Consider the following 27,470-nt stretch of genomic DNA (forward strand, 5'->3'; position numbering starts at 1 on the left):
GCTCCCAGCGAGGCTGGGATCCGGAAGTCAAACCCTAACTCCGCGAGCGCAGCCTGTGGGCCGATAGTGTTCTGCCATCTTCTCTTCTCAGATCTCCGCCGGAAGTGGAGGTAAGACACGACTCTCTTTTTTCGTGGTGAGCGCTCACCCAGCCGGCCGCGCGGAAAGGATCAACTATTTCAGGTGAAACCCGAGGCGCCCTCTGCCCTGGAATAGAGAGGTGAAGAGTCGGGTTCCTTCCAGGGTAGAAGGGCCCGGATGAGAGGCAGGGATTGCTCGGCCTGTGGACATGCGCCCAAACACATTCTTGCGGGGTAGAGGGGCACGGACGCACCTCATCTGGACAGGTGTAGACCCCTGGACACACTGTATGGAGAGTTACAGACCCCACTTGTGTGGAGAAGCGTCGAGTGCCCTCCTCCTTTTAGGGTAGTGAGGTTCCATTCCGTATTTTCCCGGTGTAGACAGACGTGGACACTCCGAAGATGTGGCGACATCGACCCCACCCGTAAAGAGACACATCTCCCTCACGAGGCTGAACGGCGCAGATTTCTACTGGCGCTAAGGCACACAGATCCGCCTCGGCGCGCACCTTTTCCCTTAGGACAGAGGCTTTGATGTATTTACCCCCACCCCCGCCCGACCACCAGAATAGAGGAGCTCCGAAATTTTAATATACAGAGGAGTGAGCCTCCTTCCCTTAGCGCCAAGACCTAGAGACCTCCCTACCTCGCCCCCGTGTAACTAATTGACCGATGCCCCGCCCCCGCTCCTGCAGAGGTGGTAGACCACCCCTCTCTAAGTGTTTGGAGGCACAAGTCTCATCCCACAGAGAAGCATGCAGATTTACCCCTTCTAGGCTAGAGTGAGTCCCCATTATGGAAAATCAGATCTCACCACCTCCTCCCCAGGCGCTGGCTTACTGAATTTGTAAGGGCTTGACCCACCAAAAATGCCCCACAGCAAACAACAGCAGACCTTAACCCACGAAGAGACAGTCAGAACTGCTTCTCCTGGGGCCCCGGGGGAAGAAGGGCTCAGATTTATTCTCTTTTTTAGGTAGACACAGATCATCCTTCTTCTCCCCCCTTCTCCAAGGATTTAGAATCACCAACTGTAGGAAAGGAGAGACCCCAAGGGAGCAGAGAGGTGCCCTCCAACGTTGAGAAGCAGTGACATCACTGATCACCCCATAGTGCGTGCATATGGGCTCCCCCCTTATCCGAGGTAGAGGAGCTCAGATCTTTTTCTCCCTATCCAGGAAAAAAAAACACAGGAACCCCACCACCACCACCTACTGTAAGGGCCGTTCCATTGAATGTATAGCTGCATTCCCCCCTCCCCCGTGCAGAGAACCAGAGGTCCTTTTCCTTCAATATTAACACACTGCTGACTTCAACCCGTACACAAGATAAACAGATCATGCCCCATCCCATCTCCCATGGAAGGGGCTAGAGTAACCCACTGCAGGCAAGGTGCAGACCCCATTCATGCAAAGCTGCATAATTCCCCCCTTTGTTAGCATGGCACTAATGTCACCTTGTAGTGGAGATCGGTATATCAGTCCCATCTCATGGCCCTCCCTAGGGTAAAGCGACTCAGAGTACCCCCCCACCCCCGGTCCCTGCACAACTTACAGATGTACAGACTTGTGCTCCTCTCCCATGCAGCGGAGATGCACACAGCCACTGTGCCGGTTTATCTAGTTCCTCTGTATCCTGGAGTAGAGTGACAAAAGGCATCCTGCCCTCCTCCCCCCCTGTCACCAAGGAACAGACCCCAGCCACACATACAGGTGCACATTTTTCCCCCGTCCCCCAAGATTTTGCACTGACCTTAGTCCACATAGACATACAGATAAAAAGCCCTATTCTGAGGTCCCTTTTCCCCAGGGTAGACTCCTGGGATATGTCTTTCCCTCCCACTTCCAGGGTAAATGAGACATAGAACCCTCTATTTGGGGAAAAGAGGTGCAGTTAATACCCTATGTAGAAACAGATTGTCCTTGCATACCCCTCTCCACTTAGAGAGGTTTAGTGCTAGTCCCTTACCTAGGGTATCCTATCTGATGCATTGAGGCACTGACTCCACCCAGGAAGAGAGGTTTAGACCTAATTTTCCTTTAGGTAGTGTGACACTACCTTCCCTGTAATATTATTATTATAATTAACTATACTCAGCCATACCAGGCGCCAGCTCCAGTATAAGGCCTTCTCTCAGATTCCTCTAATTGTTAGGGCTTCCTTATCATGTTCTTTAACATTTTATTTTGCCTTCAGGGGGTTCAGAAGGGGCTTATAGCATTGTAGTTCCTCTCTCTGTCTTCAAATTGGTTCTTCTCCCATTCCAACAGGGAAAAAAAAGCCTGCAGATTTGAATCTACCAGCTTTCAAGCTAGTCATCATGATGAAACTTAGACACAGTGAGTTTCTTTTACCACTCCTTCCAAATCCTAAGCTTTAATGAATATTCATAGTATTTTTAAAAATTGCCCAGCATGAACCAGATCATTCAGTCTGTCTTTTACGTATGGTATTATTGTTGTCTTCCCAACTTCCTTCTGAGGTACGGCTCCCCTTATCCCCCATACCCATTTTACAGATAAAGAAACTGAAGCTCAGCAAGGTTAAGTGACTTGACAAAGAGACTGCAGGTGAATAGCAGTAAATACCATATTATACTGCCTATAACCCCAACACAGCCTAGCATTTTTCTTTATAAGTTGTACCTTTAAGTTGGTATCATAGATAGTACTAGTGGTTAAGAGCATGGACTCTGGAGCCAGACTGAGTTTGAATCTCAGCTCTTCCACTTATTACTTGTGTGGCCTTGGGCAAGTTACTTACCTTCAGTCTAGTGGGGGAAGAGGAGGGTAAAAATAGTTCCTACTTAATAACGTAATAGTATTTGCCTAACAGTGTTGTTGTGAGGATTTAATGAATTAAAATAGGTAGAACACTTAGAACAGTGCCTGGCACATAATAAGCACTCTGTAAGTATTAGCTTTAAAGATTCAGCCTTCATTTCTCTTTGGAGTTTAGCCCCTCAGAGGATGCATACACTGTCTGCCACTGAATTATTGTCTGACCTGTCTTGAGCTTTGGATTTTTCTTACCTATAAAACAGACAGTGTGGATAAATTGCTGTTCTTTCTGCCTTCAGGACTCTTTCCCTTTCCTTCTCATCCTTTAACGGGATAACTCTTGCTTGTTTTTCAGATTTCAACTTATACATCATTTCCTCTGGGAATCCCTCCTGTTAACCTCCTCCCTTGGTTTCCACTTGTCTGTGTACCCACAGGAACCAGGGCTGTTGACTCTATGATTGGGTCTGTCTCTTTCACAGCACTGTTAACTTCTCAGTGACATCTGGTTCATCTTTGTGTCCCAAGGGCCCAGCATGACCAGGCATAGCTATTTGGCACTTACTGTATGCCAGGCAATAGAATGTCTCAATTAGTAGTGCTAACTCAATCCCCCCCTCCTCCCACCAGGATGCTTACAGCCTAGAGGGAGAAGACAAATGTGATACATGGACTCTTCCTTATAAGAGGGAAGGCAAAGGCAGTAGGACAGGTCTGGTTCTGTGCTTCCCTGCCTTTATCCTGCTATAGCCCAAGCAGAAAATGATAACATTTGGATAGCACACTGGATAGACTGGATGAGAATTGTGCAACCCAGTGGCCTTGTATTCTGTGTGAATTGTGGCCCTGCCTATGTAGGGCTTGGTGAAAAAAAAATCACTTACTTTATATAATCATAAAAATTTCATCAAGAATCAGACTTTGGTTATGTTAATACCAAAAGCAAATAATCATTTTTTCATGCAACACGAGAAAAGTGAACAAAATTAGTTATACTCTATTTAAGAATATCAAATACAAGATAATAATAGAATTATTTTTTTAATTAATTTTTATTGGTAATAGAATTATTAATAGTGATGAAAAACACAATAATTACCTGGTGAAATAGAGTATATGCATACAAAGGAACCCTGGCAGTTTAAAAAAATGAGGAAGTAGTATATGGAAAGACTATTATATGGAAAAACTGTTAGATGGAAGGATCTCCAGGATTTGTTAAGTGAAAAAAGCAAGTTGCTGACAGGAGTACATAGTATGTTACCTTCCCTGGGAGAAAATGGAGGGAAATAAGAATATATGTTTGTGTTTGCATAAAGAAACTGAATGATGCATGACAAACTAATGAAGTGGTTTCTTGTGGTGAGGGGACTGCAGTGGCTAGGGACAAGTGTGGGAGGGAGACCTCTCAGAATACATGGTTTTATTTTTATTTATTTATTTTTCATAATTTTTATTGGAGTATAGTTGATTTACAATGTTGTGTTAGTTTCAGGTGTACAGCAAAGTAAATAAGTTATACATATATCCACTCTTTTTTAGATGCTTTTCTGACATAGGCCATTACAGAGTATTGAGTAGAGTTCTCTATGCTATACAGTAGGTTGTTATTAGTTATCTATTTTATATATAGTAGTGTGTATATGTCAGTCCCAATCTCCCAGTTTATCTCCCCCCCTTCCCACACTGGTGACCATAAGTTTGTTTTCTACATCTGACATGGTTTTACTTTGGAACCATATGACTGTATTACCTGTTAAAGAACAATCATACATATCTGCATTAGTGGGAAAATGGTGAACATTAAATTAAATAGAAAAACTTTACATGTGCACACAAAACAAAGACTTTCACTGTTAAATTGCAACTGAAGTCTTGATCAGACTAACTAGGATGATTGCAGTGGAAGATGGGGGAGGTGCTTCATGGTGCAGCTCCCTACACCCTGGGCTAGAGATACCTTGGACCCAAATGGTAATGATAATGATTAAATCTGGGAAGATTATTGAGAAGCCCTAGAAAGAGTGTTCAGATACAGTTTCAACTGTTGTACATTTTTGAATGGTTATTAAAAAGGAGGGTATGTTTTATCATTTAAAAGATTTACAACCATCAATGACTGGTGGCACAGGTATGTAATCCATCGTAATGACAGACTGGAATGTAAGCTGCACAGGGAGGGAAATGGGGTGGCCGTTGAATAAAGAATCGAGTGGCGCCAGTGTTTTGGAAGTCTCTAGGAGGTTGAACAAATGTGCTTGAAGATAGTTTTGAGAGAGGTGTCTGAGATTGCTTTCTGAAGTACAAGCAGTTATAGATGATGATCATAGATGTCACCATAGCAATGGGTGGGCAGGTGGCTACATGGAATGGGGATGTCAAGGAAGTGGGAAACCTGAGCGTTGGAAGGGACCCAGTGATCACCAAAGTTGCCCAGGTTGATGATGGCAGGAGTTCAGTTGAAAGTAAAGCTATGGACTTCCCTGGTGGCGCAGTGGTTAAGAATCCGCCTGCCAGTGCAGGGGACACGGGTTCAATCCCTGGTCCGGGGAGATCCCACATGCCACGGAGCAACTAAGCCCGTGCACCACAACTACTGAGCCTGCACTCTAGAGCCCCCGTGCCACAACTACCGAAGCCTGTGCGCTCTAAGGCCCGTGTGCCCCAACTGCTGAGCCCACATGCTGCAACTACTGAAGCCCGTGCACCTAGAGCCCATGCTCTGCAACAAGAGGAGCCACTGCAATGAGAAGCCTGTACACCACAGCGAAGAGTAGCCTCTGCTAGAGAAAGCCCACGTGCAGCAACGAAGACCCAATGCAGCCAAAAATTTAAAAAAATAATTAAGAAAAAAAAAAGTAAAGCTATGAGCTAGGTGCTTCAATAAAAGAGGAAAAGTGACTCATAGGTGACAGGCATAGCAGCAGTCTCAAAAAAAGCAGGATTCCCCCCCTCCCCCCTCTTTTTTAATAAGAGGGAGAAATTGGTTTGGCAGTGGTGAGTCTGCAAGATGCCTCCTGTACCTACTGGCTCCAAGGTATTCATGTTCATGTAAACTAATAGCCACCTTTCAGGCCTGCAGGTGAAGCAGTGTCCTCAGGGGAGAGCTGAGTCTCTATTAAGGCAGGAGGTTGAGGAATTGTTCCCAAGAAAAGATGGAAGAATTAGGGGAGTGCTGATCTCCCAAGTGGGAGTTTCAGAGGGCATAGTGGGAAGTCGGATGCAGGGTTAGATGGAGGATGGGGGCAGAGTCACTGCCAGGCTGGGGATACAGGGATGTAGTGGGGTAAGAGTATGGGAGATGATGGATGAATGGAGAGATCCACCTTTGAGTATTGATATGAGAGTTGGTGGATGGAGATATTGGTGGTCAGAGAGATTTAAGGAAATTCTTCAAGGTCATATAGCTAGGTAGTTATTGAGCCAGAACAGGAACCTAGGTATGGCTGGCTAAAAAATGGTAGCTGTTTTCTCTCTGAAGCTATTAAAAAACAGTTACAGCGGCTCCTGGGTGTTGCAGTGTTGTGAGTGGTGACTGCACCCCTACCCTCTTCCTCGCTTCTCCTCCCCCCTCCTTCTCCTCTCTGAAGCAGGTGTTTTACCCCACTTTAAGTGATGTATTTTCTTTCATCGTGTGCCTGTATCCAGTGCAGGCCCTCATTTTCCAAGGAAGTTAGGCCGATGCAAATTGTTGAGTAAAATGGCCAGACCTGGTTCCTTCCAAACCTCACATTCTTTTCATTGCAACATGAGTACTTTGGAAGAAAAGGAGACTTGGGATCTGATTTTTTTTTGTTACGGGGAAATTCGGTCCATTCACATTCATTATGATAACTAATATGTTTGGTCTGATTTTTACCATCTTATTTTATATTTTTTGTTTGTTTCTTCTTATTCCCTTATTTTAAAAAGTTTAACAAGTTAAAAAAATCCTCCACCAGGACTTAAAATTATGTTGGTAATTGCATTCATATTTATATCAAGCATAACTAAATTTTTCTATCACTTTACCAAAGTTAAATAACTATTTTTGCTCTACTCTTCCAAAGTGAGACCTTTAGCATGATTTTATGCTTATTTTTGCTGGTATATTTCCTCAAGTAGTTTTACCAGAAAGGGAACACAGGTGGTAATCTTTGCACGTCTGTCTTTTACCTTCACGTAAGAGTGATATATTGATCAGTTATAAGAATTTAGCTTGGAACACGGTCCCTTGTCTCAGTACTTTGTAATGGTTATTCTTCTGTCTTAAGTGTTCAGAATTGTGGATTTGAGAAGGCTGTCTGCTTCTCTCACCTTTGTTGGGAATGCCTTCTATTTGGAAGTTTACAAGATTTTCTCTTTATCCTTGGAGTTCAGAAATTTCATCAGTGTATGCCCAGGGCATATGTATTTTTGGTAATCTTGATGCTCTATGCGCCTTTCTAGTCTGAAGCCTCAATCCTGTTTTCAACTTGGGAAACTTTCATCTATTATTTTAAAAAATAATTGCTTCTCCATTTGTATCTTTTCTCTTTCCGGAACTCCTTTTAATTTAGATACTAGCTCTCCTGAGTCCATTCTCCTTTTTCTGTTTTTACTTTTTTTTTTTTAAGTTGTGGCGCGCGGGCCCAGCAGTTGTGGCTCGCGGTCTCAGCTGCTCCGGGCCATGTGGGATCCTCCCGGACCAGGGCCTGAACCCGAGTGCCCCGCACCGGCAGGAGGACTCCCAACCACTGCACCACCAGGGAAGCCCCTGTTTTTACTTTTCTTTGGATTTTTGTCCTGTTTTAAGCAAGCTCTTCCCTTGACCTTCTAGCTCATTAATTTGGTTATTAGTGATGTCTCTTCAGTTTTTCACTACATCAATTGAATTTTTATTCAATATCAAATTTTGGGAATCTTTTTCTCACGTAGTTCATTTGAAGTATCTTCTTGAATCTCTTTAAGAACTTGCAGTAGTATTTATTTATTTATTTAATTTATTAAAAAAAATTGTTTTTGGCTGTGTTGGGTCTTTGTTGCCTCGCACGGGCTTTTCTCTGGTTGCAGCAAGTGGGGACTACTCTTCGTTGTGGTGCGCGGGCTTCTCATTGCGGTGGCTTCTCTTGTTGCAGAGCATGGGCTCTAGGCATGCGGGCTTCAGTAGTTGTGGCGCATGGGCTCAGTAGTTGTGGCTCACGGGCTCTAGGGCACAGGCTTAGTAGTTGTGGCACACGGCCTCAGTTGCTCCGCAGCATGTGGGATCTTCCCAGACCAGGGCTCGAACCCGTGTCCCCTGCGTTGGCAGGCAGATTCTTAACCACTGTGCCACCAGGGAAGTCCTGCAGTAGTATTTAAATCCTCTGTTTCCTACATTAACTCTGCTTTGGTGTGAACCACCTAGTGTGATTGGGGAGCCTGTTCTCTGATAATCTCAAGCTGCTCCTATATTTGTTTGTAGCATATATCCTGACCTTCCAGAACCTCCCCCTGTAAGAATTCCTTTAGCCCCCTTGCAAATGGTGAGAATTAAGGGAAGCCATTCTTTCTGAGAGGCCAGCTGTGAAGGAGATGACAGACGGGACTCCTCATTGAAGTGGGAAGAGGCCCCTTAAGTTCCTGGGCTTTGTTAAGGCATGATTGTAGGAGGTGAACTCTCTCCTCCTTAAATCAAAGGGAGGTTGCAGTTTAGCTGTGTAGTGCAATTCCCTTTGGAGGCAATGACATGAGCAGGGTTAGCAGGAAGGGACAGTTCTCTCCCCATGTGCTGAGGGCATCTACTCTGGCTTAGCTGGCTGGGACTCCTCAGAGTCCCTAACCAGGGACTAACCAGGGTCCCTAACCCTAACCCTAACCCTCAGACCACTTTCCCATGCTACCAGCCCCCCACCTCAGCCTGGTGCCAAAATTGTTGAGCTGCCCCAGCTAGAAGTTGGGAGAGAGAAAGAGGAGTCAGAAGCGCACATTCAAGTTGCTCTCTTCACAGGATTCCCTTAAGAATTGTTTCAGTTTGCACTGAATACCCCAAACATTTATATCCAGTACCTCCTCTGACACTGTTGCTGCCAGCTCCGTGTCTGTCTTGTGCGCCTAGACAGACATGGTGTCTGAGGCTTCCTTAGGTTCCCAGTGTGGCCTGACCTCCATTAAGGTTCAACAAATGTTGGGTAGGTGGATGATGGCTTTTTTTTTTTTCTTTAGAAAATAAAAAGCCAGGTAAAAGTTCCAAAGGCCGCAAGAAGATAAGTTGGTTCCACACTCAGGTAAGGTATACCCGTTGTTGGCGACAAGGTCAGGAACAGGTTGCCCACCCTAGAAGAGGCCCACAAAACCAGGTAGATATTGGGTGACTCCAAACAGAGCACTGCACTGGAATCAGTAGATCTGGCTTTCCCTCCCTCTCTGGGTGGCTTCAGCAGAAAAGTAGCAGTATTTATTAAGTTCCCACCACAAGCCATACACTGCTTTGTGCTTGGTTTACCTTGGTTAGGGATTGTCATCATCCTATTTTTTAGATGAAGAAACTGAGCCTCAGTGAGAAAGTTCTTAGGTTCAAGGTAGCACAGCTAGGACTTGAGTCTGTCTAATTCCCAAGTCCCTATTGCTCATGGAGAGGAGGGAGGTTCAAACAGTCTTTGGCCCCAGCTCCTGGATCTCCTGGTCCTGCTGGGAAAGTTGTGGACAAGTAGGACTTGGGTCAGAGCAGCAGTTCTCAAACTTTAACTAGCCCTCCAGAATCACCTGGAGGGCTGGTTAAAACACAGATTGCTGGGCTCTACCCTTGCGTTTCTGATTTGGTAGGTCTGTCTTGGCATCTGATAATTGGTATTTCTAACAAGTGCCTAGGTGATGCTGGTACTGTTGTTCCAAGGGCTGCACGTCCCTGCCTGGCTAGGGGAAGAAGGGCCTCTCTCTAGTCAGATGGGCAGACCTCTGGGGACAGAGCCCTTTTTGTTTGCTTCTCTCCTCTTTCCCCCAACAACTACACTTCTGAGCAGCTTTAACACCCCCTGGGAAGGGTAATTTCCATGGGTTCATTAGGTCTGTTCATTTTTTCCCTGTTGTGTGGTGACCAGCCTGCAAAGCAGAATGGGAAGAAAGCAGCCACCAAAGTGGCCTCCGCTCCCCAGTTTGTTCACTCCAATGATCATGCCAGTCGGGAGGCTGAATTAAAGAAGAAGAGGGTAAGCCCTTTCCCTTGGAGAGAGAGGGCCTGGCTTGACTGCCAGGTCCACAGAAATGTTGAAAGGCAAAGGCCAGAACTGTTAGGGTTGTCGAGGCTGTTTGTGGAAAGGGGAAGAGAGGGCGGTTGCCTTGATACTTGATTTAGTGTCTCCATTTGCTCACCTCCCAGTCCATGGCTGTCTGGTTTATGTTCTCATTGCTCCATTGGAATGACCCCTGCCAGCTTCACCAGCATGTTCTCTGATATCAGACTCATGGATAGCTTTCTTCCCTCATCTTATTCAAATTCTCAGCATTTGAGACCATGATTTTTTTTTTGAAACACTCTCACTTTGGCTTTCCTGTCATCTCACTCTCCTGGATGTCCTTTCTTTTCTACAGTCTCTTTTGCTGCTCTGTAAATGATGGAGCATCCCAGGACCTTGTTTTCTTTTCCTCTTTGGTCTTAAGTGCTTCCCGCTGCCTAGAACACATTCTCTCTCAGCTTCACATACCTTCCTTGTATTAGTGTCTGCCATGCTTTCCCTTTCTTCATCTCTTTGTCTTTTTCTTTCTCTCAAACCCCTTATCTCTTGCTGTCATATCTTCTCCCTTCCTGTATCCCTGCTCCTCCCACCTGTGCCATGTCACACTGTTTTCTCCCTCTGTCACCTGCTCCCTGTTACTCTTGGTCTTCCATCCCTCCCTTAGACTGCAGACCTAGTCAGCTACAGCCCTGGTGTGCGTTCACTTGTTAGGTTGAGGACATGCGGGAGAAGCAGCAGGCTGCCCGGGAGCAAGAGAGACACCGACGCAGGACCATTGAAAGCTATTGTCAGGATGTCCTGCGACGCCAGAAGGAGTTTGAGCGCAAGGTAAGAGAGCAGTCTTTGCCCCTGGGTAGGACTGGTGTGGGTTCGCTCAAAAGCATCTTTTGCCATTGATCTGTGAAAAGGAAAGAGGAAGGGTGTGAGATTGTTGGAGGGGGAGTAGGGAATCAGTTCAGAGAGGATGGGAGACAGTAGGGACATGGAGGGAGGGTGAGAGGGAGGTGAAGAGCCTTATCTGTGACTGGACAACCCTGGTTAGGTCCTTTCTCCCAAGCTGGAACCCAAAGACTGGGGTTTGGGAGTGGGGAGGCGCTGGACTAGGGGACAGGGGGAGAGAAGGAGTGAGAACGTGAGGGGAAAGTTAAGAGAAGAGTCATCTTCTTTCTAGGACTTCTTACTGCCTTTCTAGAATATATTCTCATCTCACAGAATATATACTTTCCAACTCAAAGTTCCTTTTCTAATATAAAGTACACATTTTGCTTCCTCCATCCCACATTCCCCATAGATTGTTTTTCTCACTTATACCTCCCTCTTACATTCCTCCCTTATACACTCAGGTGCAATCCCAGGCCTCTAGCTGGTGCTCGAACACACACTTACAAATAGGCACACACATGGACCATGTGGGTCTATCCTTTCTTCTTCTAGTTCCTGGCTTTGTTGGCTGATACAAGCTGCTCTTTGGTGGTCTGGGACTCACATGGCTCTCCCAGCCTCCCATGGTTGCCAAAGACAGCTCTCACTCTCTTTCCTGCCCTGGACCATTGTCTTTTTTTCCCTTTAGGAGGAAGTTTTGGAGGAATTAAATATGTTTCCTCAGTTGGATGATGAAGCCACAAGGAAGGCTTATTACAAGGAGTTCCGTAAGGTATGGAGGCCCATTTCTTTTTTTTTAAATTTTTTATTCATTTATTTATTTTTTGGCTGCATTGGATCTTTGTTGCTGTGCACGGGCTTTCTCTAGTTGTAGCGAGCGGGGGCTGCTCTTCGTGCGTGGGCTTCTCACTTCTCTGCAGTGCGTGGGCTTCTCATTGTGGTGGCTTCTCTTATTGCGGAGCACAGGCTCTAGGCATGCAGGCTTCAGTAGTTGTGGCACACGGGCTCAGTAGTTGTGGCTTGTGGGCTCTAGAGCGCAGGCTCAGTAGTTGTGGCATTCGGGCTTAGTTGCTCTGCGGCATGTGGGATCTTCCTGGACCAGGGCTTGAACCCATGTCCCCTGCACTGGCAGGCGGATTCTTAACCACTGCGCCACCAGGGAAGTCCCGGGGGCGCATTTCTTAAGGTCCTTTAGGGAGGGCATCAATCCAGTCCTGTCTCCTCTCTGCTTCTGTTTTTCCTAAGATGGAGACCTCTTCTTTCATGGGCCTGTTGATTGCTACCCAGTTCTTTCCCTGCCTTCATCCCTCATTCCCTGCCCTACAGGTGGTGGAATACTCTGATGTGATTCTAGAAGTCCTGGATGCCAGGGACCCATTGGGCTGCCGCTGCTTCCAAATGGAGGAGACTGTCCTGCAGGCAGAAGGCAACAAGAGGCTGGTCCTGATCTTGAACAAGATTGGTGGGTGTTGGGCAGTATTGGGTAGGGCAAGGCAGGGGCCAGGCCTTGTTGAAAAACTAGCTTGGACCAGACCCTGACACCCAGCAACTCAGTGGTATCCGTAACAGTTGTGTGAGGTAGGAATTCTTGTTCGAGTTTTTAAAGCCAGGGATTTGAGAGGTGAAGTCACTTGTCTAAACACACACACACCACACACACAATACAGCAGAAGTTGGGAGTGGAGTTAAAGCCTGTCTGCCTTTCAGTCCCCTGTTTTTGCCATTTTGAGCTTTATCTGTGACTGGCCAACCATGGAGAGTTCCTCTTCTCTCCCAAGCTGGAACCCAGACACTGGGGCAGAAGAGCACATCGGCTCACGAGTCACTCAGGTCTGGATCTTATCCCAGTTTTGCTGTCTGTTTTCTCTGGGATCTTGGACAAGTCATGTCACCTGAGAGCTTCTGTTTCTCTAGGTGTAAAATGGGCTGTGATTGTCCCAATCTCACAGGATTGTTGGAGAATTAATGATAAAGTGCTTGGTACATACATGTTCAGTTCTTCATAAATGGTAGCCATTTTTGTCAAGGTTATTCTTGACATTTGGCCCAACCTAGAATGATCCAGGGAGGGGATGGGAAGCACAGTCTTTGGGAGGCCTCTGGTACCCTGGGCCCCCTGGTCTGGAAGGAAGGCATCTAGGACCATACAGCTGGTTACCCACTCTCCTTGAGGAAACAGAGGTCTCCTCAGGGAGGGCCAACTGGTCCCCTAGACTAGACTGTCCTTTCTAACTCTAACCTGGGGACTGGACAGGGACTGTCAGTGCTAGGGAGATATCTGTTGGCAGGAGGTGGGCCAAGTCTTGGATGTGGGTGGCTGCATCTTTGGAGTGAGCCATCGAGGTGATGTTCTCCTTTCCAGTCCTCTCTGTTCCTATTTTCCCCAGACCTGGTCCCCAAGGAGGTTGTGGAGAAGTGGCTGGAATACCTTCGGAATGAGCTGCCAGTCGTAGCTTTCAAGGCCAGCACCCAGCATCAGGTCAAAAACCTGGTAAGCTGGGGCCAGGGACATCTAGCCTCTTTCAGGGTAGCCTGGGGCTACACTGTTTTCTAATTATATCATTAACATGGAAATGCGTTTTCAATATAAGATATTAAAGTATACAGAAACATTTGTTGCTGCGATGGAGAGAAACTGGGTCCTGGGGGACTTGTTTTAAAAAAATTAATTAATTTATTTATTTTTTTTGGCTGTGTTGGGTCTTCGTTTCTGTGCGAGGGCTTTCTTTAGTTGTGGCAAGCGGGGGCCACTCTTCATCGCAGTGCGCGGGCCTCTCACTATCGTGGCCTCTCTTGTTGCGGAGCACAAGCTCCAGACGCGCAGGCTCAGTAGTTGTGGCTCACGGGCCCAGCTGCTCCGCGGCATGTGGGATCTTCCCAGACCAGGGCTCGAACTCGTGTCCCCTGCATTGGCAGGCGGATTCTCAACCATTGCGCCACCAGGGAAGCCCCCTGGGGGACATATTTTTTTCAGTTTTGCACCAGGTATAAAACTTATTTATTTAAAAAAATAAAGTAGAAAAAATAAAAACAATTACAGTTGACCCTTGAACTAAACAGGGGTTAGGGACATCCACCTTCTGCACAGTGGAAAATCCGTGTATAACTTATAGTTGGCCCTTCATATCTGCAGTTCTGTATCTGCAGATGCAACCAACTGCGAATCATGTAGTACTGTAGTATTTACTAGTGAAAAAAATTTGCGTATAAATGGACCTGTGCTGTTCAAACCCGTGTTGCTCAAGGGCCAACTGTATAGATGAAGCTTGAATATCCTTACGCTGGTGCCTCTAATTCCAATCTCTTTTATCCATACCCAGAAGTAACCACCATTGTTAGTTTGGTGTGTATCCTTCCAGATGTTTTTCTGTGCTTTATATTATATGTGGATGTGTTTATAAAAAGAAAATAGTGTTTGCGGGTATCATATATGTCATCCTGCGTTTTTTTTTTTTCCTTGAAGATCTTTCTATAGAGTTCTACCTTTTTGATGCTAAATAAAACTAGTTTCCAATTTTTTTTTATCATTATAACCGGTACTACAACATGTACCCTTACAAGTCTTGGCTAGTGGGCAAGTGTTTGTGTAGGTTGGGCACTGAGAGGTAGAGTGGCTGGGTCATAGGCTTTTTGCATTTTACATTTTCCTAGTCACTGACAAATTGCTCCCCAGCACCCCACCTCCTCCACCCCCACCCCTCAGTGGCTGTACCAATTTATCTTCCCACTAATGGGATAGATGACTGTGTGAGAGGGCTTTTTTCCCTACACCCTTGCCAACATTTGATATCATTAAACATTTAAATCTTTGTTCATCTGGGAGAAACATGATATCTCCTTTATAATTTTTTGGCCTTTTTCATGGCAAAAATGTGATAAGCATCCTTTTTTAACAGCTTTCTTTCATTTGTGTTCCACTTCAAGGATATAGCTCCTTAATCTGTTTCTTATTAATAGATATTTAAGTCAGTTCCTATTTTGAAGTATTGTGGTGGGTAAATAAGGACAGAAGAAGAGCTGAAAGGGCATTCTAGGCAGAGGAGGTAGCATCAGGAGTAAGGAGACGGAGGCCGAAATGGCCTTGTCCTGTGTGAGGAATCAAGGGAAGGTAGACTTTATGTGGGCCAGGCACTATCTCTTCTCTCCACAGACAGGGAGGCAAACGTCCCCATTGTGTAGGCAAGGTTAACTGAGGCCCAGAGAATGGAATCAGAATTTGCCAGGCACACGCCTGTGAGAAGCAGAGCTGAACTTAAACCTGGCCTGCCTAGAGGCAAGGATGCTATCCTGCCCCTGCTGAGGGAGGCAAGAGACAGGCAGGGACAGAGAAGGCTGGAGATGCAAAGACAGTGGAAAAATAGGCCTTGTGGAAGCAGGGAAATGGCAGGTATTCAGGGCCTGTGTGAGAAGCCCTCTGCTTCAGGCTGGGGGTCTCAGTGATCACAGGGAGGTGGCCCTGAAAGTTGGAAATCTGAGCTGAGACTACATCTCCCACCTGATGCCTCTTCTATAATACCCCTCATTTTCCAGAATCGCTGCAGTGTGCCAGTGGATCAAGCCTCTGAGTCACTGCTGAAAAGCAAAGCCTGCTTTGGAGCTGAAAATCTCATGAGGGTTCTGGGGAACTATTGCCGCCTGGGTGAAGTACGCACCCATATCCGTGTGGGTGTTGTGGGTAAGGCCTTGGGGGAGGTCATGGGACCCAGGCTTCTTCCTTGTGCAGGGGCTTCATTGGGACAAAGGATTCTGGGAACTTCGTGTTACTTTTGTGGGGGGAGGAGAGGAGCTGTTCAGGAAGGGTCTTGTGATGTGTAATTTGGATAGGTGGACGTGGGAGGGCATACTCAGGATCACCACCGTGGTTTGAGTGTTAGAACCATGGACCAAGTGTGTGGGGCCAGGCTTGGAGTTGGCCCCATCTCATTCTACCAGAGCTGTGGGAGGGAGGGGTGAACATCTCCCTTTCATAGATAAGAACACTGGGGCTCAGAGGCGGGAAAGGGACTTGTAGGGCTCAGCCCTGGGTGAGACAAGGCAGAGCTGAGGCTCAAACCTGGAACCCAGGGTACTGAGGGAAGGCTGGTGGGAAGGGAACAGGGAAATTGAGAGAGGCAGAGATAGACCCGCAGGGAGAGGAAGTGAGGCTGGACACTGAGAAAAAGGTGTAGATTTGCATACCTGAATAGACACAGAAGATTTGGGAAGCCAAATGGTGGGATTGGTGGGGAGTGGAAAGGGAAGACATGTGAATGACAGAGGCATGCAGAGAGAGGGAGATATGATCACAAAGACGTGTGCACAGAGACTTGCAGAGAAACATAAGAGGGCTAGAGACCCTCCCATGTAAGTAGAGAGGCAGACATGCATACCCAAGGAAAGAATGAGTGAGTCAAACACAGGGATAGAGAGAGATTCAGAGGGAGATACACATAGAAAGAGGCAGGAACAAAGATGCAGACACAGAGGAATGCACCCCAGACCTATGCACACATACAGTTCCACATGTATGGAGACATGCACAGACCCAGAGGCAAAATACATGCAGACCAAGCTCTTCCCATACACTCACCCAACTCTGCTTCCCCTCCCCAATCAAATAGAGCCACGGAGAGACACGTGCCTGGATACACTCGACCCTCAGACATAGTCACGCCCCAGAGTCACAGAGACAGATACACGTCTATGATGAGACGGATATATATATATATAGAGAGAGAGAAATAGAGACAGAGCATTAGGGAGGCACAGAGAAAAAGAGACACAGTGGAACACGTACGGAAGGACATACATGTAGAGAGACAAGCCCATGGAGAGAAGGAACATGTACAGAAAGAGCTGAGAGGAGTTGGCATAGAGGGAATTACAAAGAGGCAGAATTGGTGGGGTGGGGAGAATTAGAGAGAAAGGACAATGGCCAGAATGAGATACAGTGAGACAAACCAGCAGAGAAAGAGGTGCTTAGATACACAGACAAAGAAAGATATGATAGAGAAAAAGATGGAGTGGGAAAGACAGAAATGGGAAAAGCAGCGGTATTTAGAATGAGAACAACCAAGAGACAGAAGATATACAGAGACTTCTATACACGAGGGATATATATACACAGGCACATCTGTGAGGGAGCAGTACATGTGTAAGTTCTAGCACACAGAGAAAGAGAATGGTGGGAATGAGAGACCCAGTGAGGAAGAAATGGACAAGGACATCCATAGGCTGAGAGGTGCTCACAGATGCCCAAACAAAAAAACACGCACCACAGGCAGAAAGCTGCTCAGAGACTGACATCTGGAGATGAGCTCCCCCCACCCCCTGCCAGGTGAATTATACACCAGGATGGATGGTTCTGTCTTACAACATTTCCCAGTGTCCACCCTCCACTGGATTTTGTCACAGAGGCCTTGCATTGAGCGTCTTTCCCAGGCTGTTTGTAGGTAGGAGGTGGGTGTCACATCTAGAGAGGGGGACACGTCTAGCCAGGGTGCTCACATATGGAGGAGAGGGTTAGAAAGGCCATGGAGGGGGTTGGTCAGGGCCTTGGATGGGAAGGCAGGAGGCCAGGCTCTGTTTTTGGCTTCCCCATGGCCTGGTCACACTGCCCCTGCCTAAGCCTCGCACACACAGGCTGTCCCACATATTCCTGAGGACCCTTCCTGCCCTGAGCCATCTGCTGCTCCTTTGTAGGCCTTCCCAATGTTGGGAAGAGCAGCCTGATCAATAGCCTGAAGCGCAGCCGTGCATGCAGTGTGGGAGCCGTTCCTGGGGTCACCAAGTAAGCACCTGCCTGCTCCCCCACTTCACAGATCCTTCACCCTACCATTCCCCCAACTCCCACGCCTTCAGCCCCTGTCCCTTATCTTGAACTAGCCTTTGATTCTTCCCTGGGCATGGGAGTCTCACTAATAGCCCTCATTTACCTGGCACACCCTGGCTGTGGGCCAGGCACCCAGCTGGGTGTCTCCCCCACTTAGCTCCTTGAAGCCTCCCCGACACCATGCAAGATTGGGCTCTGAATACGCAGCTCCACTTCCTCGGTGAAGCAACAGGCTCAGAGAGTCAGAAGCTTGCCTGTGGTCCTGCAGCTCAGTCCCTGGTGGTGGAGGTTAGACTAGAATCAGACCCCACATCTCTCCATCTTCATCTGTGTGCCATCTGTCCCACCCCTTCTCTCAACTGGGTGCTTGGAGCCTAGAGGATGCCAGGCACATCTGGGCTTATCACCATCCTGTGTCCTCCTATCTCCCCTCTCCCGCCCCAGGTTCATGCAGGAGGTCTACCTGGACAAATTCATCAGGCTGCTGGATGCCCCGGGCATTGTCCCAGGACCCAACTCGGAGGTGGGCACCATCCTGTGCAACTGCATTCGTGTGCAGAAGCTGGCGGATCCTGTGACCCCAGTGGAGACCATTCTGCAGCGCTGCAACCTGGAGGAGGTACGCGGGCCTCTTGCTTATGTCCTACCCTGCTCCAAGGGCCCTTCGTTCTTCCTCATGATTTCTCTTCTTCCTCTCTTCACCAGATTTCCAGCTATTACGGTGTCTCTGGGTTCCAGACCACTGAGCACTTTCTGACTGCAGTGGCCCACCGCTTGGGGAAGAAGAAGAAGGGGGGCATATACAGTCAGGAGCAGGCAGCCAAAGCTGTCCTGGCTGACTGGGTGAGGTGAGGAGGGGGCTAGGCGTAAGGGTGAAGCCTGCTGGGAGTCAGACTCCACAAAGGGGATCATCTGTGTTCACTGCAGCGGCGGGGCAGCCTAACTTCTTGGGTAAGGAAGTCCAAGGCACCAGGTCACATCCTGCTTGGCAACTTATGCCCAGTGATTATCCAGCAGCTCAACCTCTTGTTCAGAAGCAACTGTCTGGGTTTTCTAGTTGTCCCTCACTGTTTCTGACCTGAGAACTCATTCTTTCTTTGATTGGTCATTTGTTGTCTTAATGAGATCACCAATTTCTTCCCACCTCCCAATTCAGCGGGAAGATCAGCTTCTATACACTCCCACCCTCCACCCACACTCTGCCTGCCCATCTCAGTGCTGAGATTGTTAAGGAGATGACTGAGGTCTTCGACATTGAGGATACCGAGCAGGCCAATGAGGACACCATGGAATGTAAGTAAGGGCGAGTAGATTGGCCTGCCTGGCACGTGGTCCTGCCCTAGTGGAGCCACACAGACCTGACAACAGGTCCCACATTTGACCACCCCCTGCTCTGGCTCTACTCTGGCTTGGGGAAACCTGTTTAACTAGCTTTAACCTTAATGTCTTTTCCCACAAGGTGGAGAATTGTAATCTGGGTCACGGGAATATGGGGGTGAGGTGGGGTAGGGAGGCAGCTGATTGTGGGCTCTTGGTAGATAGGAAAAAAATCAGCAAAGTACCTGGAACATGGTGAGGTATTTACGAAGTGTGAGGTTCCTTTCCCCATCTCTTGAGGCCTGGAGTGGACTGAGATACTCCTCTCAAAAACCCCTTCTCTCATTTTGCTCCAGGTTTTGTCACAGCCATTGCATGTCCATTTCTAGATTTTTACTTTTATCCGCATTGGCAGGTGAGGCATCTGAGACACAGAAAGGTGATATTTGCTAAATGGTGCATGGTCATTGACAGGCAGACGTGGCATTCAAACTAGCTCTCTTGCCTTGTTTTGAAGATTCTCCCAACTCAGTATCTAAGTGGTTAAAAGAATGGACTGCCTGGATTAAAATCTGAGTTTTGTTAGTTGTGTGGTGCTGTACAAGTTCTTAAGCTCTCCATGTCCAACGATGTCATCTGTAAAATGGGGACAATAGCACCCACCTGATAAGATAGTTGTGAAGACTTATTTGTTATGTAAAAACACAGTGCCTGGCATATAGTACATGCTTGGTAAATATTAGCTGTTATTAAGATGGTTATTTGTTGAGGTACAGAGGTATGATTTTCAGAAACGCCTGTAGGAAGTTTGTTCTCTTCAGATACTCTACCATCTGCAGCTCTGGTTGATGGCTCCTTTCTTCTCTACCCCACCCAAGAAAGGTGCCTGGTGCTCTCTGGGCCTGTCTGTGGACACTCTGGGGTAGTGGAGAAAGCCTTGGCTGGCCTGGCTTCTAGTTACCGTGTTTCTCTTGAGGGCCAATAGCTTTCCTTCTCTGGGCCTTTTAGTGTGCTTGGATTACAAATGAGGACAAGAGGCTTACCTACCCCCATGTGGCTTTAGGCAAGTCAGCCCTCTTTCTGAACTTTGCTTTTCTATCAAGTGGGTAGTTGGGAGGAATTAGTGCTCACATTTTTATGATGATGCTTGACTGTGGCTGTGTGTGAGGGCAAGCGGGGCTCTGGCAGTGAGAATGTACTTTGGCAAAAGATTGAGGTCCCGGAAATTGAGAAGAGGGAGTGGTTAATAGTGAGAATTTCCTAGTTGCCCTAGTGTTGAATCTTGAAGAGTGATTAGGGATTAGAGGCCCAGGGAAGGGGATGGGGCAAAGTTTAGAAGAGGTGGGAAGGTAGTGTGGGCCCAGGACAATGGACACATTTGTGGTTTGCAGTGGAGGCCAGCTCTAGGCAAGGCACCAGAGAGAGAGGGAGAGAGGCCCGGTCCTGGGGAGGGAATCCCAGTAGCTGCCATTTTTTAAAAAATTAATTAATTAATTAATTAATTAATTAATTAATTAATTAATGGCTGTGTTGGGTCTTCGTTTCTGTGCGAGGGCTTTCTCTAGTTGCGGCGAGCGGGGGCCACTCTTCATCGCGGTGCGCGGACCTCTCACTATCGCGGCCTCTCTTGTTGCGGAGCACAGGCTCCAGACGCGCAGGCTCAGTAACTGTGGCTCACGGGCCCAGTTGCTCTGCGGCATGTGGGATCTTCCCAGACCAGGTCTCGAACCCGTGTCCCCTGTATTAGCAGGCGGATTCTCAACCACTGCACCACCAGGGAAGCCCCCAGTAGCTGCCATTTACAGAGCAGTCTCAGGCCAGTGCATTTCAGGCACCCTCTGCTGTGATTCAGCCCTTTGTTATAGGGCTTTGTGGCATTCTCATTTTCCAGATGAGGAAGCTGAGGCTCCAAGACCAGCTCCCAGCAGGCGAGTACCCTACTGCAAAACCCACATCTTGAATCCTTTGTCATGTGGCCTCCCAGCAGGAATAAAAGAGCCTTCCCTCCTGACTCTGCTGGGCAGCGTCCACATATCCTTTCCACTGAGGCCTGACCAGGAGGCTAGTAGCAGGGAGGAGCCAGGGCCCTGACTGTGGTATTTATTGTGTTAAAGGCTTGGCCACTGGAGAATCTGATGAGCTGTTGGGTGACATGGACCCGCTCGAAATGGAGATCAAGTGGCTCCATTCTCCGATGGTGAAAATAGCAGATGCCATGGAAAATAAAACCACGGTGTATAAGGTACCTGTTCTCTTTCTTCATGGCAACACTCTCCTCTACCCCGGGCTCTGGGAAATGGTCAGTCCCTTCCACCTGGCTCCCACAAGGTCCGCCTATAATACTGGGGAGATGCGGGTTGTTCATTCACACCCTGTGGGCTCCCTGGGTGCTAGGCAGGGTGCATCCTTTGCCAACCAATGGCAGGTCCAAGGAGGAGGCATGCTCTCTCAAGCAGCTTTCCCAGCCCAGCTCTAGCCTAGAGAACAGGATCCCCATCTATCCACTCGCTTGTTCAAGTTACAAACCTGGGCAACCCTGATTTTTCCTTCCTTCTAACTAGTATCCTGGATCCTATATACAGTCAGTCACCAAGTCTGGCTTCTCCCTCCTAAATCTTAAGAGATGCTCTTGGCCTCTTTCTATTCCTACCATTCCTGTAACCCTAGCCTAAGCTTCCAGTTGTCTCCCACCTGGACATTTGTTCCATATGGCAGGTCCCAAAGGTCACCTGCCCTTTCATGTCTCCCCAGCACCTACAGGATCAAGTTGATATGCTGTGCTATGATCTCTGGAGGCTTTTTCAGCCTCTACGTCTGCCAGTCCCCCATCGCTGCCCTTCGAGAAGTCACAGTTTAGTGGTTTCAACCACAGATATCTACACTGTGATGGAAGACACACAGGCTGGGGTTGGGGGCAGAGGTTGGGAAAGCACGGATCTAAGGGCCCTAACCTATACTACTTGTGGGTCAGGGAAGTATTCCAGGGGGCCTTGATGCTTGTGCCATGTCTTGAAGGTTGAGGAATTCTCTGGGCAAGGGGGGCAGCAGCCTGTGGTCAGGGGCTCAGCCTGTGTGCGTGCCAAGACCCAAAAGGGTGAGAGCGTGTTATTTTGCAGAAATCACTAGTGGTCTGAGGTGGCTGGAGTGAGGGTAGAGGCGGGGAAAGATGAATCTGGTGTCAGATCATTGAAGGCCTTGAGTTTGACTTTAAACCATGGGTAATAGGTAAACACTGAAAGTTGGTTATGTTTTGTGGGGGAGGGGAGGCAAAGGGTTTAAATTTTTTTTCCCATTTTGTTTATTTAAGATATTTTTTTGGCTAGGTACATGGTATAAAATTGAAAAGGTAGGATATTCCCTGGCGGTCCAGTGGTTAGGACTCCACGCTTTCACTGCTGAGGGCCTGGGTTCAATCTCTGGTCGGGGAACTAAGATCCCACAAGCCGTGCGGCGTGGCCAAAAAAAGAAAAAATTTGAAAAGGTAAAGGTTATACAGTAAAAGTAAATCTCTCTCCTGCTTCTCTCTCCCAGCCACCCTGCCCACTCCTGAGTGTCCTTTCAGAGCTATTCCATCTTTATACACACATATACATAAAAGCAGATAACAGATCTATTTCAATGCTTTTTAAAAAAAATTTTATTTATTTATTAATTTATTTATGTCTGTGTTGGGTCTTCATTGCTGTGCGTGGGCTTTCTCTAGTTGTGGTGAGTGGGGGCTACTCTTCATTGCGGTACATGGGCTTCTCATTGTAGTGGCTTCTCTTGTTGTGGAGCACGGGCTCTTAAGTGTGCAGGCTTCAGTAGTTGTGGCTTGTGGGCTGTAGAGCGCAGGCTCAGTAGTTGTGGCACACAGGCTTAGTTGCTCCGCGGCATGTGGGATCTTCCCGGACCAGGGCTCGAACCCGTGCCCCCTGCATTGGCAGGCGGATTCTTAACCACTGAGCCACGAGGGAAGTCCCAACAGATCTATTTCAATTCAAATAGTCGTATGCTGTTTTTATTGTTCTGCACATTGCTTATTTCACTTACAAATTCATCTTGTAGATTGTTCCACGTGATTACTTAAAGAACAGTCCTTCATTTTTAAAAAAGAAAATTATTTATTTGGCTGCATCGGGCCTTAGTTGTGGCACACGGGATCCTCACTGCGGTATGCGGGCTCTTCGTTGCAGCGCGAGGGCTTCTCTCTAGTTGTGGCATGAGGGGGCTCAGTAGTTGTGGCGCGTGGGCTTAGTTGCCCCGCGGCGTGTGAGATCTCAGTTCCCTGACCAGGGATCGAACCCACGTCCCCTGCATTGGAAGGCGGATTCTCAAACACTGGACCACCAGGGAAATCCTCTGTCCTTCATTTTTGATGGCTATATAATATCTGGAAGGGTTTCTTAAGCAGGGAAGCAACATGGTTAAGTTTATGTATTAGAACTATCACTCCAGTGGCTGGGGTAAAAATCCAGTTGGAAAGAAAGGAGCCAGAGTGGAGGTAAGAAGTCCAGGAAGGAAACTGTTGCCTGAGCTCTGTAAGAGATGATGAGGCCTGCATTAGGGCAGTGGTAGGAATCACGCCATTCCCATCTTCACATAGTTTCGAAAGTCCCCCCAGTGCTTATAGGAAAAGCAGTTTAAAGTTGTGAGTTTAAGGCCATCCCCTGATATTTCTCACTGAGCCCATAAGCCCCAGAACATACCATTTTTCCTCAAGGACCAGCAGTAGTTCCCTACTCCATACTGCAAATTCCAGGCTCAGGTTCAGGGCCCTGAGTAGGGCCACTCCATTGCACAACTCCATTTAGGTGTGCTATACTGTAAATGGTGCCCCCTCCCACCCCCGCAACCCCATAGTTGTACAGTGTGGTAGCCTTGCCTTTTACCCACTGTAGTGTAGCAGGTAGTCATACATACAGAATCTTGACTGCTTGGGTTCTAATTTATTCTACTGCTTACTAACTGTGTGACCTTACGTGCCTTGTTTGTCAAAGACATTGTTGCAAGGATTAAATGAGTTAATACACAGATGTGTGTGAGTACATGTATACATATACGTATGTATGTATATGTATAACACACACATATATGTATATGCTTAGAAAGGTACCTGGCATATAGTGAGCTTCCTGTCAATATTACCTTTTGCTGACCACATGTACCTTCTATTACAGCCGAATAGACACCCTTTTGGGTGCCCAGGTATGCTCTCTGCTTTTCCAGTGTTCAGTCAGGAATGACCCTCCCATCAGCAGAAGTATGTTGACCACCACCATCCCCTCAGCCTCTGTCACTTATGCTGCATTTCTTTGGTGGGCACTTACCACATTCTTTTTTTTTTTTTGGCTATTATTTATTTATTTTTGGCTGTGTTGGGTCTTCGTTTCTGTGCGAGAGCTTTCTCTAGTTGTGGCGAGCGGGGGCCACTCTTCATCGCAGTGCGTGGGCCTCTCACTATCGCGGCCTCTCTTGCTGCGGAGCCCAAGCTCCAGACGCGCAGGCTCAGTAATTGTGGCTCACGGGCCTAGTTGCTTCGTGGCATGTGGGATCTTCCCAGACCAGGGCTCGAACCCGTGTGCCCTGCATTAGCAGGCAGACTCTCAACCACTGCACCACCAGGGAAGCCCCCTCTTACCACATTCTAACTTGTGGTGTGGTTGGGTTTTTTCCTCTTTAGCCTGGTTGCTTCCCGAAGGTGGGACTGCATCTGAGTCATTTCTCCAACATTTCCCCATACAGAGCTAGGCATAAAATAGGTGTCAGAACATATTTGTTAAATTGAGTAAGACCTTGAAGGGTCACTTGAACAAAGAATCATTGTAATACCAATTGTCATTGACAAGTAATTCTGCTTTTTCATTTTATTCTTGTAAAAGCCATGCAAGCTACCCACTGTCCACCCTTATTTGACAGATGAGCAAATTCTGGCTGAAGGGATAACTAAGCACCTGCTAGTCTGTGGTGGGGCCCGACTTGAAGCTTATTAGTTCTGTGTGGCTCCAAGGTTCCTGTTCTTAATGCAAGCCTGTCCCTGCCTCCTCTGCAGAAGTCTTTGTAGGTACTCTGGGGCCCAGACCTCACTGTTGTCCTCTCTTTCCCCAGATTGGAGATCTCACTGGGTATTGCACCAATCCAAACCGTCATCAGATGGGGTGGGCTAAGCGCAACGTGGACCTTCACCCCAGGAACAATAGCTCAGTGGATGTCTGCCCAGTGGACCGCCGCCCGATGCTACAGAGGATCATGGAGACAGACCCCCTGCAGCAGGGCCAGGCTCTGGCATCTGCCCTGAAGAATAAGAAGAAGCTCCAGAAGCGTACAGGTGGGGGCACCTGACCACCCCCCTGTACTCCAAAAAGAACCCACCTGAGGCCTTAATTAGGGGCTCCTGAATGAGCATCTCCATGTGTCTAGCCCCAGGCCAGGGTTAGGGGGCAGGGATGGGTTAGGAGGCTTACCTGCTAGCACAGTGGTTCTCAAACTGTAGCTTGTATTAGAATTGCCTGGAGGGCTTATTAAAACACAGGTTTCTGGGACCCACCCCCAGAGTTTCTAATTAAGTAGTTGGACCTTGGGTGGGTGGGTGGCGGGGCGCTGAGAATTTGTGTTTCTAACTGGTTGCCAGTTAGTGGTGATGTTGCTCCTCTGGGGACCACACTTGGAGAACCACTGGCCTAGTTTCATGTACCAAATACCCACCATTTATTTATCACCTGCTTTCTATGTGTTAAGAAGCTTTCAGGCTATATATGTTTACTTTATCAATAGGCGATATACTCAAAATCCAAAGGTTACAAAAGAATATACAATAAAATGTCTCCTTCCAATCCCCCAGTCTTCCAGGCGTCCCTCCAGAGGCAACCAATTAATTTCTTGTATCTCATTCCTGAGATAGGTACACAGGCAAATATCTATATATTCTTTGTTCTCTTTTTGTAGACAGAGGCTAGTCTCCTGAACATATAGTTTTGCCACATCATTTTTCCACTCAATATATATTATAGATATTTCCCCATCAATTCACAAAAGAACTTCTCCCTTCATTTTAATGGTGGTCTGTTGTGTGGCTGGTCCATTTAGGTCTTCATGCTATGCTAATTCTCACTAACTCATTGCAAAAGTCTTATTCTCAGTTGGTAAGTGAGGAAACTGGGGCCCAGAGACATTAAGTGACACACTCAAAGTATTTGATGGGGCCAAAATCCAAACCTAGATTTGACTGATCCCATGAGCCCTGTTCTTTGAACTAGACTGTGTTCATAACCATTCGCTCTTGGCTTGGTTCCACGCTGAGTCCTGGGAATACAGAGATGAATTGCCCTTGAACTGCTGGCCTTTTTGGGGAGTGGGGAGGAGACAAGAAAACAGACATTGGAAACACAAAGTGATTACTGTGAAGACATAGAAAGCACAGTGAGGGAACCTACCCCAGCCTGGAGGTCGTGGTGGGGTAGGGGTGATCAGAGAAGGCTTCCAGAAGGAGGTGATGTCTGAAGGGAATCCTGAGGAACAATAGGGTGTGGCTGAAGGATGGAGGTGAGCATGCAGGCCCAAAGCCCCTACTGCCATCCTGCCCCTTTGCTGTGAGAGCTTTGAGGGTCATGGCAGAGTGCTAATAAGTTCAACACACAAAAAAAACAGCTGTTTTGATACTAGGAAGAGATAAAAATACTTGACGCTCAGTAGTCTGACACTGAGATAAAAGCTATTTTGGGGTGATCATTTCATAGGTAGACAAATGGGTCTTCCTGTGAGGCTGAGCAGTGGCTGCCAGTAGCTCACCAGTTGTTTTGTTTAGTGTTGGATGGGGAGGGGGCGGTTAGGGAGCCAGTTTGGAAGTTTGGTGCAGACCAAGGTAAATGTAGGCTAGCTCCTGCAGGCCTCCTGTTGGCAAGCCAGCCACCAAGTGACTGCCTGTTTTTCTCCATCTGCAGATAAACTCGCCAGCAAGCTGTCTGATTCCATGATGTCCGCCCTTGACCTCTCTGGCAACGCTGATGACAGTGCTGGTGACTGATCCACTGATCTCATCTCCTTCCCCCACTCCAAGCATCAGTTCCAGTGGAAATAACAGATAAAATGGTTTGCTTCTCCCTGAAGCACCTACATATTAAAAGAGCCCCTTCCCCCAACCCCCCTTCCCTCCATTCTCCAGGAAAAAAAAAGTCCCAAGTGTCTGAAACTGACAAACCCAATACCCTTATTTAATCCGTACTCTGTTTTCAAGAGAAATAAAAAAAAAATTATCAGCAGATCCCTTATGCTAACAATTTATCCCCACCTTATAGGTTGGGCTGGTTGGAGGGCTGACCCCTCACAAAACCCTCTTGGAGAGCTAAACATGCAACTGGAGGCTAGGCTGCTCGTGGATCTGGGGCTTCCTCGGTGGTGGTGGGGATGATGATTTCTTTACCAGTCCACAACAGAGCTCAGCAGCAAG

At 47.5% G+C, this 27,470-nt stretch overlaps 1 protein-coding gene across 2 annotated transcripts; it reads left to right on the forward strand.

The window, feature by feature from the left end:
• The first annotated feature begins 4 nt into the window (after positions 1-4).
• On the forward strand, positions 5-27,302 carry GNL3L (G protein nucleolar 3 like). 2 transcript variants are annotated; one of them, XM_068532547.1, is made up of 16 exons: positions 5-110; positions 2,354-2,422; positions 9,026-9,087; positions 9,901-10,008; positions 10,747-10,863; positions 11,606-11,689; positions 12,244-12,379; positions 13,305-13,408; positions 15,448-15,592; positions 17,599-17,686; positions 18,173-18,347; positions 18,434-18,576; positions 18,885-19,021; positions 21,160-21,287; positions 25,133-25,352; positions 26,965-27,302. In XM_068532547.1, the coding sequence occupies exons 2-16, from the start codon at positions 2,404-2,406 to the stop codon at positions 27,045-27,047; spliced, it is 1,749 nt and encodes a 582-aa protein (XP_068388648.1). In that variant the 5' UTR covers positions 5-110; positions 2,354-2,403; the 3' UTR covers positions 27,048-27,302. The 2 variants fall into 2 exon arrangements, with proteins under 2 accessions (XP_068388648.1, XP_068388649.1); XM_068532548.1 differs by lacking the exon at positions 5-110 and adding an exon at positions 162-183.
• Positions 27,303-27,470: the final 168 nt, after the last annotated feature.

The sequence above is a fragment of the Eschrichtius robustus genome, chromosome X, assembly GCF_028021215.1.
Source record: "Eschrichtius robustus isolate mEscRob2 chromosome X, mEscRob2.pri, whole genome shotgun sequence".
Classification (NCBI taxonomy): Eukaryota; Metazoa; Chordata; class Mammalia; order Artiodactyla; family Eschrichtiidae; genus Eschrichtius; species Eschrichtius robustus.

Bases quoted from the DNA above. Each gene is read 5' to 3' on its own strand.
- GNL3L (XM_068532547.1), top strand. The intron at 21,288-25,132 runs GTACCTGTTCTC...CTCTTTCCCCAG, and splicing joins ATAAAACCACGGTGTATAAG to ATTGGAGATCTCACTGGGTA. The intron at 25,353-26,964 runs GTGGGGGCACCT...CTCCATCTGCAG, and splicing joins GAAGCTCCAGAAGCGTACAG to ATAAACTCGCCAGCAAGCTG.